Source organism: Anomaloglossus baeobatrachus, chromosome 4, assembly GCF_048569485.1.
Source record: "Anomaloglossus baeobatrachus isolate aAnoBae1 chromosome 4, aAnoBae1.hap1, whole genome shotgun sequence".
Taxonomy (NCBI): Eukaryota; Metazoa; Chordata; class Amphibia; order Anura; family Aromobatidae; genus Anomaloglossus; species Anomaloglossus baeobatrachus.
The window spans coordinates 78,486,883-78,504,664 of record NC_134356.1 but is presented as its reverse complement, the minus strand read 5'-3'; the positions used below and the strand labels follow the sequence as shown (position 1 = coordinate 78,504,664).

Below are 17,782 nucleotides of genomic sequence, written 5' to 3'. Positions count from 1 at the left end.
GGGTTTCTCTTGCATTGGGAGTCAGACCTGGGCCTCACCCTCTCGACTTCGCAAAGAAATAAAGTGCTGTTACTCGCCCACAAAACATCAGTTAGCTCCAAACTCCAAGAGGCCAACTATAAATGTATCTCTCGATGGTATAGGGTCCCGACGAAACTCCACAGGATGTTCCCAGGTGTAGACTCCAGTTGTTGGAGATGTGGGACTGGGGAAGGTGACTTCCTGCACATATTCTGGGCATGCCCGGAGTTGCAGCGGTTTTGGGAAAGGTGCGGGGGGTGATCGGGCATGTGGTTGGACACGTGCAGACCCTGGGCCCGGAGCTCTTCTTGCTTCAACTGCCCGACTCCTCTGTCCGTGCTTATAAGGGGTCTCTATTAAGCTTCCTGGTGATAGCCACCAGGACGTGCATCCCCCTGAGATGGAGATCCCCCACTCCGCCGACACTATCAATGTGGGCGAACAGGGTGAATGAATTGCTGCATATGGAGGACCTGACGGCGTCTCTCCACGACAGACAGGAGGCTTTTCACAGGACTTGGTTTCCCTGCATCGAATTTAAATTCTCCAAGGAATACGGTACCTGGATCCCCCCTGACTGAGGGGGTCTTCTTCTGCCGTTAGACAGTGGTGTTCTGAGATGATGGATCTCTGCCTAGTGGCTGTTTGTTCCCTTATGTTCTGCTCTTTACCCCCCCCTTCCTCCCCCCCTTTTTGTGTGCTCCCTCCTATTCGTCTATGGTCTACTTTCTTCTGCTCTCTTGCTTCTTTCTCTCTCTCTCCTTAATTCTCTACAGAATCTCTATACTTGAAAATTCCCAGGTAAACATGGAGGAGTCAAAGTGTGGTAGTTATCAGTTACAGTTAGCCTGATGGGTGACAATGTACAATGGTCGTAAATTGTTATGCTACTGTTCTGGATTGATGTATTCCCATGTTTTTCGGTTAAATAAAGAATTATAAAAAAAAAAAATTCAAATACCTTAGGGTCTGTGCCCAAGATCTGGATGTGCTGCGTTCTATACGCAGAGTGTCTTCTCTTAAAAAATTATTTTCGGAATTGAGCTTCATTACAAATTTTGCACTGTTGGGCTTTTAAAGAATCTTAATTTCTCTGCACATTCACCCTTAAGCCGGTGTCACACGATACGATATATCGGGCGATATGTCAACAGGTCCACGTCGTAAGTGACGCACATCCAGCATCGTTTGATATATCATAGCGTGTGACAGCTACGAGCGATGGTGAACAAGCAAAAATACTCACCTTATCGTTGCTCGTTGACATGTCACTCATTTTCAAAATCGTACCCAGGGCAGCACACATCGCTGCGTGTAACACCCCGGGAACAACGAACACAGCTTACCTGCATCCCGCCGGCTATGCAGAAGGAAGGAGGTGGGCAGGATGTTTACGTCCCGCTCATCTCCGCCCCTCCGCTTCTATTGGCCGGCCGCTGTGTGACGTTGCTGTGACGCCGAACGTCCCTCACCCTTCAGGAAGTTGATGTTCGCCGCCCACAGCGACGTCGTCCGGGAGGTAAGTAATGTGAGGGGGGGTAAATGACTTTGTGCACCACGGGCAACTAATTGCTCGTGACGCACAAATGACGGGGGCGGGTGCAATCGCTCATGCGATCGCACGACATATCAGCGCGTGTGATGCCGGCTTTAGACTATCTTCATACAGGGCATTTTTGCCCCTTTTTGAATTTTCTGTTTTATTTTATTGAAATACATGCTAATAAAAATTAGCTTTTTATAGTACCTGCAAAACCTATGAAATTCCAGAAATTTCATGCACACACACACTTGCTTTTTTTTTGCTTCTGACTGAAATGGAAAACTGCAGTATTTTTGCTGCGTAGTTAAAAGAAGCAGCATGTCAATTGTTTCAGCTTTTTTGCTGCTTTTTCACCATTGAAAGCAATGAAAATAAAAAAAATGCAGCTGTTTTTTTGCTGCTTTTTTGGGGAAACCTTTTGGTGTTAACCTAGTCACATGACATAATGTCACAAAAGGTCCTGAAGCAGTCTTATCATCAGGATATAAACACTGGGGCCCCTAGAAGAATGGGGGCTGTGATGGTGGAATATGGGAGGTTGTGTATAATTTTGTGTAGGTTCGTATTTTAGGCGTGGTGCTCTGTCCATTCTGTGTATTCCCTGTGTGTACATTGTCTTATTTGCAGGTTAATCACCCCCTGCCTGGCTTTTGTCCCTAAATATGGAGGAGGGAGGCCTGGGATCCACCTAAACTCTCTGCTTACCTGGGGGATTATTCATTCTAGCTGAGAAAGGCAAGAGAGAAATAGTAAGATTGATCCTTTGAGGGAGAAGCTAACACCCTAGAGAGACTGTGAGAAACCTCGATTTCACTGGAAAAGGACTACTGGAGGATTGTGACTGATCCCTGGGACATTTATCCCATTACTGAACTATTTTACCCTCTGTGTGGTGGATTATTTTATGGACCGTCTGATTTTTCTTGAAATAAATATTCTTTGGATTGTTCATCCATCTCCCGCTCTGTTGATTGTGTGATATCGGACAAGGACCCCATGACAAAAGCCATATGAAACTACCTGCTCTCTCTTCCCCTTAATGCCAGTCCTGCATACCAGCCTGTGTCCTGTTCAATTGTTTTCGATTCCTGCAATGAAGAAACCTTTGATTACATCATGTCACAAGAGTGTGAAGTGATCAAAGGTCCCTAAATAATCTTAACCTTGGAATACAACTGCTGGGGTTCCTAAAGGCCACTTTACATGCAGCGACATCGCTAGCGATGTCGCTGCCAATCACAACCGCCCCCGTCGTTTGTGCATCACGGGCAAATCGCTGCCCGTGGCGCACAATATCGCTAGTACCCGTCACATGGAATTACCTTCCCTGTGACGTCGCTGTGGCCGGCGAACAGCCTCTTTTCTAAGGGGGCGGTTTGTGCGGCGTCACAGTGATGTCACACAGCAGGCATCCAATAGAAGCAGAGGGGCGGAGAGCAGCCGCATGAAAGACACACCCACCTCATTGCCGGAGGACACAGGTACTGTGCTGTTCGTCATTCCTGGGGTGTCACACGTAGCTATGTGTGCTGCCTCAGGAACGACGAACAACCTGCGTCCAAAAGCAGCAACGATATTTGGGATTAGAACGACGTGTCAACGATCAACGATTAGGTGAGTATTTTTGATCATTAGCAGTTGCTCGTACGTGTCACACGCAACAGCGTCGTTACAACGAGGCTGGATGTGCGTCACGAATTCCATGACCCCAACGACATCTCGTTAGCGATGTCTTTGCGTGTAAAGCGGACTTTAGAGAGAAATTGCGTAGTTGATTCCCCCTAATTCTGCCCCTAACTGTAACTAGGGTTTATTTTTGGAGTAGGGCTTATATTTCAAGCATACTCCAAAAATCCTATAAAATCATGCTAGGGCTTATTTTAGGGTAGGGTTTATTTTCAGGCAAACACAGTCAAAGAGAGAACATTTGTTCATCAGGAGAAATCATTGTTTTTGGCAGCACATTGCCGTGTGTACACATGACCTCTGCTGCCAAGAAAAATGGCTTTCTTTTCTTACTGAACAATCTACTGTATTGCCTTGTGCAAAGGAAATGAAGTCTGCCTCTAGGCTTATAAATGACCGCCGATCAGTAGTCGATTAATGCAGTAAGTTGGGTGGTGTAAACCCACTTGTAGGCTGCTCGGAACCGTATTGGGAGACCAGACAGGCTCCCTTAAGAGGAAATGTTAGCGCCATAGTAGCACTTATTTAATTGTGTTTTTCCAGCATTTTTGTGAATTTCTAAAGAATGTTTGTTTATCTGCAATATAAACATAAAATAAAAATATTGCAATACATTGCACCAAGCATGTGGCTGGATTAATCTTCAAAGTGTCAATGGATAAACTAAATTGATAATACACTTTCTTCTCATTGTTTCTCCCTTGTGGCAACTGGAAAGTAGCCCGAAAATTAACGCGACATTTTTTTAAAATAAACAAAACATTTTGTCTTATCTGTCTGCACATTATATTGTAATGGAAGCCAGAACAGAGAAACGCGTAGTAGATGATTTGTAATTCTGTGTTGTACCTTCTGTAATGATGGTCATTTGAGGTCTCTCGTTGTTCTAGTTGATATTCTGGATACCGTGCGGGAGTCCATCCAGAAATATGAAGTGCTGTACCTCGGCAGCCTGCCCGTCTCTAAACCAATGGGTGAGTTATGGCTGACACAGCTTTTCTTTTCCACCACAGTGGTTAGGATATTACAATTGAGGCTGACATTTTATTTTGTTAATAAGGATATATGCCATGTATAAGATCTTCGGTGCATGAAGTGGAGATAATAGCTATTGGTTTTAAGTTGTGCTTAGACAGTTTTAGGCAGGTGTGGGAAAAAATGCTGTAAAGCAAGAATGCATTAAAAAATAGATTACCAAATTGCAAAGTGAATGAACAACAGAAAAGCCTAAAGAGGTGGTGCACTACTTATTTCTTTTTCGCTCCTAATTGGGAGACCCAGACAATTGGGTGTATAGCTATTGCCTCTGGAGGCCACACAAAGTATTACACTTAAAAGTGTAAGGCCCCTCCCCTTCTGGCTATACACCCCCAGTGGGATCACTGGCTCACCAGTTTTGTGCTTTGTGCGAAGGAGGCAACACATCCACGCATAGCTCCACTTTTTAGTCAGCAGCAGCTGCTGACTATGTCGGATGGAAGAAAAGAGGACACATATAGTGTCCCCAGCATGCTCCCTTCTCACCCCACTGTATGTCGGAGGTGTTTGTAAGGTTGAGGTACCCATTGCGGGTACGGCGGCAGGAGCCCACATGCTGATTCCTTCCCCATCCCTTTTTACAGGGCTCTGGGTGAAGTGGGATTTACCGGTCTCCAGGCACTGAGACCGTGCTCCATCTGCAGCCCCTGGAGAAGATGCTGGATGGAGCGGAGTACATCAGGGACATGGCCCTGCTTCCTCAAGGTACTCTGTGTCCCCGTGCATTTGGCGCTCACACCGCAGCATGCTGGGTGTTGTAGTGCGCCGGGGGACATCAGCGCTGCGGCGCCTGTGCCATGGCCTCATTCAGCTTCGCTGAAGCAGGCTCACTTATGGGAATTGGTCGCGCCGGCCGCTGGGACTGCGGCGCGGCTGGCACTTGTAGTGCGCCGGGGACTTCAGCGCGGCCTGCGCTTTTACGGCGGCCGCGCTGATAACTAGAGTCCCCGGCTTTTGCGGCCTGCTTCCGTTCGTTCCCGCCCCCAGACCTGCCAGTCAGGAGAGGGGCGGGACGCTGGCCACTTCTAGGCATCGGTCGCGCCGGCCGCTGGGACTGCGGCGCGGCTGGCACTTGTGGTGCGCCGGGGACTTCAGCGCGGCCCGCGCTTTTACGGCGGCCGCGCTGATAACTAGAGTCCCCGGCTTTTGCGGCCTGCTTCCGTTCGTTCCCGCCCCCAGACCTGCCAGTCAGGAGAGGGGCGGGACGCTGGCCACTTCTAGGAATCGGTCGCGCCGGCCGCTGGGACTGCGGCGCGGCTGGCACTTGTGGTGCGCCGGGGACTTCAGCGCGGCCCGCGCTTTTACGGCGGCCGCGCTGTTAACTCGAGTCCCCGGCTTCTGGGCCTAGTCTCCCTTCGTTACCGCCCACAGCCCTGACAGTCAGGGTAGGGGCGTGACGCTGCATAGCACAGCAGCGCTGAGAGCTGGAGTATGTTTTGCATACTCCACCCCTCTCACTGTGTGCACTGTGAATCCGGATTCCCGCACTTTCTCAGGCACGCCCACGGCTTCCTTCTCTACAAGGACGCCGGCAGCCATTAGTGTCAGTTTCTGTACGATACAGAGACAAGTGTGGAAGACCCTGGCATTCTGATAGTCACACAATCGCTGCAACAGGCGTTAAGCAGCACCTGTGGTGCTAACCCCACTAGTGCAGAAGTGCACTTATAGATATGCTTGTACTATATACATTGCACTGTTTGGTCGCACGTTGTATATACCCTCCTGGATTATGCGGAGGACTTATCAGCATATTCTCTGTGTAAAACAAAGGTGCAGAACCACATGTTTTTCTATACAGCTGGTACAGCATGTACGGCTATACGGCCGGCAGGTTACATAGACTCCCATTGTATGCACTAATGGCCAGGGGATGAGGACGGTGTCTGCAGTATTTACTGACAGTTTTTCTGAGACTATGGCTATGATACTAGAAGCCTAGCAGTCCGGACATGTCTCTCACAATATGGGCACTGTTGAATCATTGATCCATGGCCCCCCTCAGTGTGAACAACTAACAGCTCCGGGAATGTCACACGCATCCCAGAGTCACGGCTCTGCACGGACGTCAGTCCCAGACAGCCTAAGCGGGCTCACTATGAGCGGCCTCGGTTTCATCAGGGTCCTAGCAGAAGGACTCGCTGTGTAATGAGGCGGAAGTAGCGGCTCAGGATTCTGATCCTGAGACCGCTCTCAATCTGGATACACCTGATCGTGACGCCATAGTAAATAATCTTATAGCGTCCATCTATAGAATGTGGGTTATTTCTCACAGCTCCTCCAGTGGAGGAGTCAGCTTCACGTATTTTTCTGGACCACTCTGCCTTCAGAGAGGCAGTCCAGGAACACCACGCTTATCCAGATATGCGCTTCTCCAAACGGCTTAGGATACACGTTATCCCTGTCCCCTGACTTGGTCAGGGACTGGACCCAGTGTCTCAAGCGGCATCCTCCAATCTCCAGGCTTGTAGCTAGATCCATAGTTGCAGTGGGAGATGGAACTGCTGTTGGCTCCGGCATTCTCTCCCTTGGGGCACTCCAAGCTATTTCAGCTTGTCTTACACAGATTGACACGGTTACACGTACATCTGTGCCGCAGGTGGCATCCTTAACCTCTCAAATGTCTGCATTTGCTTCTTACGCGATTCAGATTGTCCTGGACTCTGCGAACCGTGCGGCGGTAGCCTCCGCTACTCCGTGTTTTTAAGCAGAGCCTGGTCTGCTCGTTAAGTGAATGGAAGGCAGATTCTGCTTCCAAAAAAGGTTGCCTACCAGTTGCCTTTTTCTGCTGACCGACTGTTTGGTGAATGTAACCATTAAACAGTCCAGGGGTAAGGATTCATCCTTTCCTCAGCCCGGACACAACAAACCCCAACAGAGCAAGAGGCAGTCGGGGTTTTCGGCCTTTTCGAGGCTCGGGCAGATCCCATTTTTCCTCGTCCAATGTGGACTCAAAAGGATCAGAGGAGCTCAGGTTCTTAGCGGGCTCAGTCACGCCCAAAAAATCGACAGTCTGAAAACCCGCTTCCAAGGCGGCTTCCTCATGACTTGCGGCCTCGGTCGGTAGCAGGCTCTCCCGCCTTGGCGATATTTAGCTGCCATAGGTCAATGACCATTGAGTGTGAGACATTCTGTCTCACGGGTACAGGATAGAGCTCACTTCTCGTCCTCCAACTCGATTCTTCAGAATTTCTCCACCTCCCGGCCGAGCCGCTGCTCTTCTGCAAACAGGGTGCACTCTATAGGCAGAAAGAGTGATGACCCCCGTTCCTCTTCAGGAACAAGGTCACGGTTTTTACCCCAAATTCTTTGCGGTACCTATAACAACGGGCCGTTCCATCCCGTTCTGGATCTAAAAATGCTCAGCAAGCTCGTGGACACCAGGCGGTTCCGGATGGAATCACTCCGCCTCAAGGTCCCAAGGATATTTCCTAGCATCATTAGGCATCAAGGATGCTTATCCACACGTGCCGATTGATCCAGAGCACTAGCGTGTCTACGCTTCGTTATAGGAGACGAACACCTTCTGTTCGTAGCTCTACCTTCCGGCTAGCGACAGTCCCACTGGTCTTCGCCAAGGTCAGGGCAGCAGTAGTCACAGTCCTGCACTCTCAGAGTCACTCTGTGATCCCGTATTTAGACGATCTACTTGTCAAGGCACTCTCTTGGGAAACATGCCAACACTGCCCGAACGTTGCGCTGGAGACTCTCTAAAGTTTTGGGTGGATCATCAACTTTTCAAAGTCAGATCCGACCCCGACCCTATCGATAACATATCTAGGCATAGAGTTTCTTACTCTCTCAGCGATAGTGAAGCTTCCGCTAGACAAACAGCATTCACTACGGGCTGCAAGCTCTTCTTTAAGAACCAGTCGCACACATTGAGACGCCTCATGCACTTCCTACGTAAGATGGTAGCAATGGAGGCAGTTCCTTTCGCGCAGTTTTACTGCGTCCACTACAATGGGACATTCTCCGCCAATGGGACGAGGAGTCGACGTCCCTCAACAGAGTCGTCGTTCTTTCTCAGGCGGCCAAGGAATCTCTACGGTGGTGGCTTCTTCCCACCTCTTGGTTAAAAAAGAAGGTCCTTCCTATCCCCATCCTGGGCGATAGTTACGACAGACGCGAGTCTATCAGGGTGGGGAGCAGTTTCTCTCCACTACAGCGCTCAGGGTACGTGGACTCAGCAAGAGTCCACCCTTCAGATCAATGTTCTTGAACACAGAGCAGTGTATCTTGCCCTACAAACCTTCCAACAGCGGCTGGAAAGCAAGCATATCCGACTTCAGTCGGACAGCTCCACAGCGGTGGCATACATCAACCACCAAGGAAGAACGCGCAACCGGCAAGCCTTCCAGGAAGTCCGGCAGGTTCTGATGTGGGTGGAAGACACGGCATCCACCATATCCACAATTCACATCCCAAGTGTGGAAACTAGGAAGCTGACTTCCTAAGTCGCTGAGGTGTGGCCGAAAGAGGATGGTCTCCTCACCCGGACGGGTTTCAGGAGATCTGGCGCCGCTGACAGAGGCCGGACGTCGATCTAATGGCGTCACGGCACAACAACAATGTGCCAGCTTCATGGCACGGTTTCACAATCATCGAGCTCTGGCGGCAAACGCCTTAGTTCAGCATTGGTCGCAGTTCCAGCTACCTTAGGTGCCACCTCTGGCATTGTTGCCCAGAGTACTGCGCTAGATCAAGACCGACTGCGGCCGCGCCATCCTCGTCGCTACAGATTGGCCGAGGATGTTGTGGTACTCGGTTCTGTGGTGCCTCACGGTAGGCTAACCGGGGGCACTACCAGACCAATCAGACTGGCTGTCTCAAGGGCCATTCTTCCATTTGAACAGGACGTGGAAGATATTCTTATCTCGGTGCTCGGCGCAGGGTGTTTCTCCCTGGCCGGTTGCATCGTCTATGTTTCCTTCCTTCCTGCAATCTAGGTAGGAAAATGGGTTGTCGCTCAGTTCCCTTTAGGGACAAGTCTCAGCGCTATCTGTATTTTTCAGAAACGACGACTTCCTCAGGTACGCACGTTCCTACGGGGAGTTTGTCTTCTCAGCACTCCGTACAAGCGGCCGTTAGAGCCCTGAGATCTGAACAAGGTTCTAATTGCTCTCCAGATGCCGCCTTTCGAGCCTTTGAAAGATGTCTCCCTTCCCGCTTTTCACGGGAAGTGGCCTTCTAGTAACGGTCTCGTCTCTTAGGACAGTGTCCGAGCTAGCAACGCTCTCATACAAACTCCCTTCCTGGTCCTTCACCAGGACAGGGTAGTTCTGCGTCCGGTTCCGGAATTTCTCCCTAAGGTGGTATCCCACTTTCATATCAATCAGGATATCACCTCACCTTCTTTGTGTCCTCGTCCAGTCCACCAATTTCAGAAAGATTTGCATCTGTTGGTTCTGGTGAGAGCACTCAGGTTCTACTTCCCGCATGGCGCTCCTGCGCCACCCGGATGCACTCTTTGTCCTTGTCGCTGGTCGGCGTAAACAGTCGCAAGCTTCCAAATCCACCCTTGCTCGGGGGATCGAGGAACCAATTCTTGAAACCTACAGTTCTACTGGGCTTCTGGTTCTCTCAAGGCCGAAGGCCCATTCTATCAGAGCCGTGGGTGCATCCTGGACATTACGGCACCAGGCTACGGCTCAGCAGGTGTGTCAGGCACCTACCTGATTGGGTCTGCATACTTTTACCAAGCATTTTCAGGTGCATACCTACGCTTCGGCAGACGCCAGCCTAGGTAGATAAGTCCTTCAGGCGGCAATTGCCCACCTGTAGGAAAGGGCTGTTTGACGGCCCTATCACGAGGTATTCTTTTACCCACCCAGGGACTGCTTTTGGACGTCCCAATTGTCTGGGTCTCCCAATTAGGAGCGAAAAAGAAGAAGGGAATTTTGTTTACTTACCGTAAATTCCTTTTCTTCTAGCTCCAATTGGGAGACCCAGCACCCGCCCTGTTTTCTCTGGGTTTTTCTGTTTTTTTCGAATACACATGTTGTTCATGTGGTATGGTTCAGTTCTCCGATGTTTCCTCGGATTAAATTGGTCTTTAAACCAGTTATTGGCTTTCCTCCTTCTTGCTTTGGCACTAAAACTGGTGAGCCAGTGATCCCACTGGGGGTGTATAGCCAGAAGGGGAGGGGCCTTACACTTTTAAGTGTAATACTTTGTGTGGCCTCCAGAGGCAATAGCTATACACCCAATTGTCTGGGTCTCCCAATTGGAGCTAGAAGAAAAGGAATTTACGGTAAGTAAACAAAATTCCCTTCTTTTCCAAGCCACATTGATATAATGTTGAGAAACAAGGCTTCTCTCAAATACCTTGTGTTGGCAATAGTGCCTGTGAGCAGCGCTATTGCAGTTTGCTCACCCCCTTCTCGTTACCCCTGGGCTCAGTGACATCTAATGTACGGTGATGTCACGTCAACTTCCAGTTGACCTGACACCACCGAGGCAGGCCCCAGTCTTCCTGAGTGATTAGGCTGTGGGCAGCGTTTCACCACTCATCACAGCCCAGCATCATAGCCCAGTATCTCCCTGCTCTCTCCTTCACTGCAGAGTGGCGCAAGCAGGAGCGATGCTAGACTGTGACGAGTGGTGAAACACTGCCTAAAGCCTAGTCACACAGAGAGACTAGGGCAGCCGCCGTGATGTCAGGTCAACTGGAAGTTGGCGTGACATCACCGGACATCAGAGATCACGGAACCTGGGGGGTCATAGGAAGGGGATGAGTAGACCACAATAGCGCTGCTCACAGACACTATTGCCAACACAAGGTATTTGAGAGAAACCTTGTTTCTCAACCTTATATTGATGTGGCTTGGAAAAATAAGTAGTGAACCACCTCTTGACATCATATCAATATTTAGTGTGACTGCCCTTTGCCTTCAAAATAGTATCAAAGCATGAATTCTTTTAGTTATACTTAGACACAGTTTTTGAGAAGTTCAGCAAGAAGATTGTTCCAAACATCTTAGGGGCACTTTGCACACTACGACATCGCAAGCCGATGCTTGCGATACCGAGCGCGATAGTCCTCGCCCCCGTCGCAGCTGCGATATCATGGTGATAGCTGGCGTAGCGAACATTATCGCTACAGCAGCTTCACATGCACTCACCTGCCCTGCGACGTCGCTCCTTATTAAGGGGGCGGGTCGTGCGGCGTCATAGCGACATCACGCGGCAGGCAGCCAACAGAAGCCCACCTCCTTCCTTCCGCATAGCTGGCGTGAGCTGCAGGACGCAGGTAGGAGATGTTCCTCGCTTCTGCGGCTTCACACACAGCGATGTGTGATGCTGCTGGAACAAGGAACAACATCGTAACATCGGTCATTTCCAAATTATGGAAATGACCGACGCTACACCGATGATACGATTACGACGATTTTGCGCTCGTTAATCGTATCAAAAAGGCTTTACACACTACGATATCACCTGTGACGCCGGATGTGCGTCAGTTTCAATTTGACCCCACCGACATCGCACCTGCAATGTCGTAGTGTGCAAAGTGCCCCTTAGAGAATCAACTACAAATTTTCTGCAGATGTAGGCTTGTGCAAATCCTTCTCACTCGAAGATGTTGAGACCAAGGCTCTGTGAGGGCTTCAAGGACACCAGTTTGTGGAATTGATTCCTTGCTCTTATTGGAATGTGCAAATATAGTGCAGTCAAAATAAAAGCAACAAATCCATAAGGGAATGCATATGGAAACAAAGAAGAAAAAAAAAATTGGGAATTCCAAAATGTATATTAAATGGAATTTGTCACCACATTTGACCTATCTAAACTATTAACATGAGCATATAAGTTACCTTGTATTCCTTTATGTAAAGGAGCTCTTCTAGGCTATGTGGAGGATGCTGCCTGGAAGATAACCAGAGCTTATTTTATATCACACATTTGAAAAAAGCACACATCTCAGACATTATTCAGAAAATCAGAAATAGCATAAAGAACCAGAGAAACCAGGAGCTTTTACAAGGCAATAAAAAAGATTTTTATTCTTACAAAAATGACATATAGTATAGGACAAACCTGAAAGGGTTAAAAGTGCTATAGAAGGGAAAACACCCAAAGGCATGTGGGCCAGAGGAGCACGATCATAAACCACAATAACAAGGGTGCTAGTACAGGGCTGAATTAGTACATAAATCAAATGTACATGTATAACATATCATAAGAAAAAGCCCTATACAAACCGCTTACCCATTAGCGAAGATCGTCACTCATGTGCCCCACTACCAGCAATAGCCATCCAACGCGCGTTTCACGTCGCACATATCAGCTTCCTCAGGGCCCGGACAGGGGTGACAGACTTTGTGCGACACGGGCAGCAAATTGCCCGTGACGCACAAACGATGGGGGCGGGTGCGATTGCACATGCGATCGCATGATAAATCGACGCGTGTAACAGGGCCTTTAGTGCTATGAGACCAAGAAGGAGCAGGATAGAAGGCTGCTCCAGATAACATGGTCTCCACAATCACCTGACCTTAACTCAATAGAGATGATTGTGGATGAGTTGGACCATAAAGTGAAGACAAAGCCGCCAACAAGTGCTCAGCAGCACTTCTGGGAACTCCTTCAAAAATGTTGAAAAGCCATTCCATTCTGATGAAGCTGGCTGCTTGACAGAATTTCAAGGGGCTGGGGGCTAACACTGTCATCGAAGTAAAAAGATGAGGACTTAGAGACAATTAATGTTTTATACCTATTCTCGCTTGTTTCACATGTGCTTCTTTACTCCCCATTTCCATGTGTGCATTTGTGGTCTTGATGCCTACAATGTGCACACTCCAATAAGAACAAGGAAAACCATTGCGTGAACAGGTGTCCAAACTTTTGACTTGTAATATATATATATATACATATGTATATATATATATATATATATATATATATATATATATATTTCTATTGAACACATCACCATTTTACAAAGTAGATATATTTCTAAAGGTGCTATTAACATGAATTTCCCACCAGATGTCGGTGACAACCCATTCAATCCACACAGAATGAGAAGACAGACCATAGATGTCCATAAATTTAGTGATACGTAATAATGAAAAATGACAGAAGGGAAAAGAATTGAACACACTGAAATTTATTTAATACTTCGTAGAGAAGCCTTTGTTGGTGATGACAGCTTTAAGATGCCTACTGTATGGAGAAACTAGTCACATTCATTGCTAAGGTGTGATTGTAGTCCGTTCTTCCATACAAACACTCTGAAAGTCCCATGGGCTCCTTCTATGAACTGTTATCTTTAGTTCCTTCCATAAATTTTCTATTGGATTCAGGTCAAGTGATTGGCTGGACCATTCTAGCAGCTTTAATTTCTTTATCTTCTGTGTGTTTGGGATGATTGTCTTGCTGAAATATCCACCCTCATTTCATCTTCATCATCCTGGTAAATGGTAGGAGATTTTTATCAACAATGTCTCGGTATATTTGTCCATTCATCCTTTTTTCAGTATGAAGTTTGCCCATTCCATATGCTGGAAAACAGACCCACACCATGATGTTCCCACCTCCAAATTTCACTGTTAGCATGATGTTTGGGGGTGATGTGCAGTGCCTTTTGAGCTTAAACATGGTGTGTATAATGGCATCCAAAGAGTAACATATTGGCCTCATCTTACCAGACTTTGTTCTCCCAGTATTTCACAGGATTGTCTAAATGATATTGAGCAAACTTTAAACACGCTTTCACATGCTTTTTGTTCAGCAATAAAGTCTTGTGTGGTGAGTGTGCATATAGACTATGGAGGTTGAGTGCATTACTTATTTTCTTTGCAACAATTGTAGCTGCTGATTCCAGGTTTTTCCGTAGCTCTCCACATTCTTGGCTCTTGGACAACTCTTCTGATAACTCTTTTCATTCCTTTGTCTGAAATCTTGTGGGGAGCACCTGGTTATGGCTGGTTTATGATGAAATCATGATCTTTTCACCTCTGGATTATGGCCCCAACAGTGCTCACTGGACCCTTCATTAGCTTAGAAATTGTTCTGTAATCACAGCAATCAGTATGCTTTGCAACAATAAGGTTGCGAAGGTCTTGCGACAGCTCACTGGTTTTACCCATTATGAGACGTTTCTTGTGTGTGACCTTGCTAATGAGACATTTTTACAGGCCATCATTTGAACCAGTTGATATTTTTCACTATGTGGCAGGATTGCTTTCTAATTACTGATACATTTCAGCTGGTGTCATGACTTTCTATGGCTTTTCGCACCTCTCTTTCTTCATGTGTTCCATACTTTTTCCCTGTGTCATTTCTTATTGTTATACATCACTAAATTTCTGGACATCTATGGTTTAAATTTTTTGCCTGTGTGGATTGAATGGGTTGTTACCATAATCTGGTAAAAAATTAATGTCAATACTGTCACACAGGCATCTCGCACACCTTCACTGTGCCGCCCTGCTCACTACATTCACCACTCTGCCTTTACAGCTTCAGATCATCTTCCTGTGCTGCCTTAAGCTCACTGTCAGCTATGGTGCTAGAGAATCTTCGCCTGGCTAAACAGAGGCATGGCCGATTTCTGCAGGAATTTGACTCCACTGTGTCTTGCAGAGATTTGGTTTCCTGGCCAATCTCATGCTAGCAGGACCTAAATCAAGCAGCTCCCCCCACTACTCTTTGCCTGATTGTTGGTTCCCAGTTCCTTGTCTATGAATCTTGTGGGTGCATGTTTGTTCTGCCTCTCCAGTTATTGACCCGGGACATATAACCATCCAATCTGACCTCTCAGCTCCTGATCTTAGCTTTGTACTCTGATCCCATGCTGCTTGCCCTGACCATGGATTGACTGACTATGCCTCTATTTCTTGTACCTCGATAACGAGCCTCTGACCTTCAGGTCAGGTGCAATAGTTCTGGGGACTGCCCTGGAATGGTACCTGGTATCTGCTGGCAGCCCAGCCTATCCTCACCATTAGAGACCTTAGTAAAGACCCTGTAGATACTTCACCTTGCCTCTCCAGGGTAAGCCTGGCCCGTGGCGCTGTGGGTCCACACCCACCATTGTGACAAACAGCACCTTTAGAAATATATTTATTTAGAAAATCGGTGATGTCTTCTATACTTTTTATATATATTGTAAGCGTTTGCCTGTGATGGGGTCACGCCATTGGCTGCATCTCAGAGGTAGCACAGGAACACAAATCCCTTTAAAAGTCCAGCAGTTTATTAAAAAAACAACACCATAAACCGCTCCTCAAAACATAAATACAGACAAATTTCAGGTCCGTTATAGTCCCGCGGTAGACCCGCACAGTTCTGATACACTTTATGTGAATGGAGCTCTCTCAGCCTCCACTCAGTCACTTCCAGTCCGCTAACACCATAGATGTTTCTGTGCCTCTCTCACTGAGTCCAACAGCCCTGTTACCTCTCGCTGGCCGTTTCCCCAGGAACACGGATTTCTAATCCGTCTTTGTTGTGGTCTGCCCCCTCAGGTTTGGATACTTCCCAGTATCCTGAGTGGAGCTCCCTACGCCTTCACTCACTCACATGTGAGCCAACTCTCTGCTCCTTCAGGTGGGTTTCTTCCAGAGGTTTCAGACCTCCCTGAGAATAGCAGCCCCTTTTCCCTCAGAGGCTGTTCCTCATGCAGTGCTTCTCATACACTGCTCCACACTCACTGACTCTATGTTCCAAACAAGCTAATTAAGACCTGTCAGACACACGCATAGGAAGGGGTATGTGGATGACCAGTCCCACCCATCTCTTAGCCATCCGTAATCCTGGCCCATTCAATACTATAGGAAGATGTGGTACTACATGTACCAGAAAGAACTCCCAGGATCACACCACTTCCGTGGCACATACCTGTCATTCACCATATAACTGGTTGCCTTGTCACAATATATACATAAATGTATATATACAGTCAGGGCCAGAAATATTTGGACAGTGACACAAGTTTTGTTATTTTAGCTGTTTACAAAAACATGTTCAGAAATACAATTATATATATAATATGGGCTGAAAGTGCACACTCCCAGCTGCAATATGAGAGTTTTCACATCCAAATCGGAGAAAGGGTTTAGGAATCATAGCTCTGTAATGCATAGCCTCCTCTTTTTCAAGGGACCAAAAGTAATTGGACAAGGGACTCTAAGGGCTGCAATTAACTCTGAAGGCGTCTCCCTCATTAACCTGTAATCAATAAAGTAGTTAAAAGGTCTGGGGTTGATTACAGGTGTGTGGTTTTGCATTTGGAAGCTGTTGCTGTGACCAGACAACATGCGGTCTAAGGAACTCTCAATTGAGGTGAAGCAGAACATCCTGAGGCTGAAAAAAAAGAAAAAATCCATCAGAGAGATAGCAGACATGCTTGGAGTAGCAAAATCAACAGTCGGGTACATTCTGAGAAAAAAGGAATTGACTGGTGAGCTTGGGAACTCAAAAAGGCCTGGGCGTCCACGGATGATAACAGTGGTGGATGATCGCCGCATACTTTCTTTGGTGAAGAAGAACCCGTTCACAACATCAACTGAAGTCCAGAACACTCTCAGTGAAGTAGGTGTATCTGTCTCTAAGTCAACAGTAAAGAGAAGACTCCATGAAAGTAAATACAAAGGGTTCACATCTAGATGCAAACCATTCATCAATTCCAAAAATAGACAGGCCAGAGTTAAATTTGCTGAAAAACACCTCATGAAGCCAGCTCAGTTCTGGAAAAGTATTCTATGGACAGATGAGACAAAGATCAACCTGTACCAGAATGATGGGAAGAAAAAAGTTTGGAGAAGAAAGGGAACAGCACATGATCCAAGGCACACCACATCCTCTGTAAAACATGGTGGAGGCAACGTGATGGCATGGGCATGCATGGCTTTCAATGGCACTGGGTCACTTGTGTTTATTGATGACATAACAGCAGACAAGAGTAGCCGGATGAATTCTGAAGTGTACCGGGATATACTTTCAGCCCAGATTCAGCCAAATGCCGCAAAGTTGATCGGACGGCGCTTCATAGTACAGATGGACAATGACCCCAAGCATACAGCCAAAGCTACCCAGGAGTTCATGAGTGCAAAAAAGTGGAACATTCTGCAATGGCCAAGTCAATCACCAGATCTTAACCCAATTGAGCATGCATTTCACTTGCTCAAGTCCAGACTTAAGACGGAAAGACCCACAAACAAGCAAGACCTGAAGGCTGCGGCTGTAAAGGCCTGGCAAAGCATTAAGAAGGAGGAAACCCAGCGTTTGGTGATGTCCATGGGTTCCAGACTTAAGGCAGTGATTGCCTCCAAAGGATTCGCAACAAAATATTGAAAATAAAAATATTTTGTTTGGGTTTGATTTATTTGTCCAATTACTTTTGACCTCCTAAAATGTGGAGTGTTTGTAAAGAAATGTGTACAATTCCTACAAATTCTATCAGATATTTTTGTTCAAACCTTCAAATTAAACGTTACAATCTGCACTTGAATTCTGTTGTAGAGGTTTCATTTCAAATCCAATGTG

At 47.2% G+C, this 17,782-nt stretch overlaps 1 protein-coding gene across 1 annotated transcript in view; it reads left to right on the top strand.

The window, feature by feature from the left end:
- Positions 1–17,782, top strand: part of APBB3 (amyloid beta precursor protein binding family B member 3) — a 168,085-nt gene that overhangs the window by 120,631 nt on the left and 29,672 nt on the right. The window contains exon 9 of the mRNA XM_075344434.1: positions 4,141–4,224. Coding sequence (XP_075200549.1) covers positions 4,141–4,224 — 84 coding nt within the window. The remainder of the gene's footprint in view (positions 1–4,140; positions 4,225–17,782) is intronic.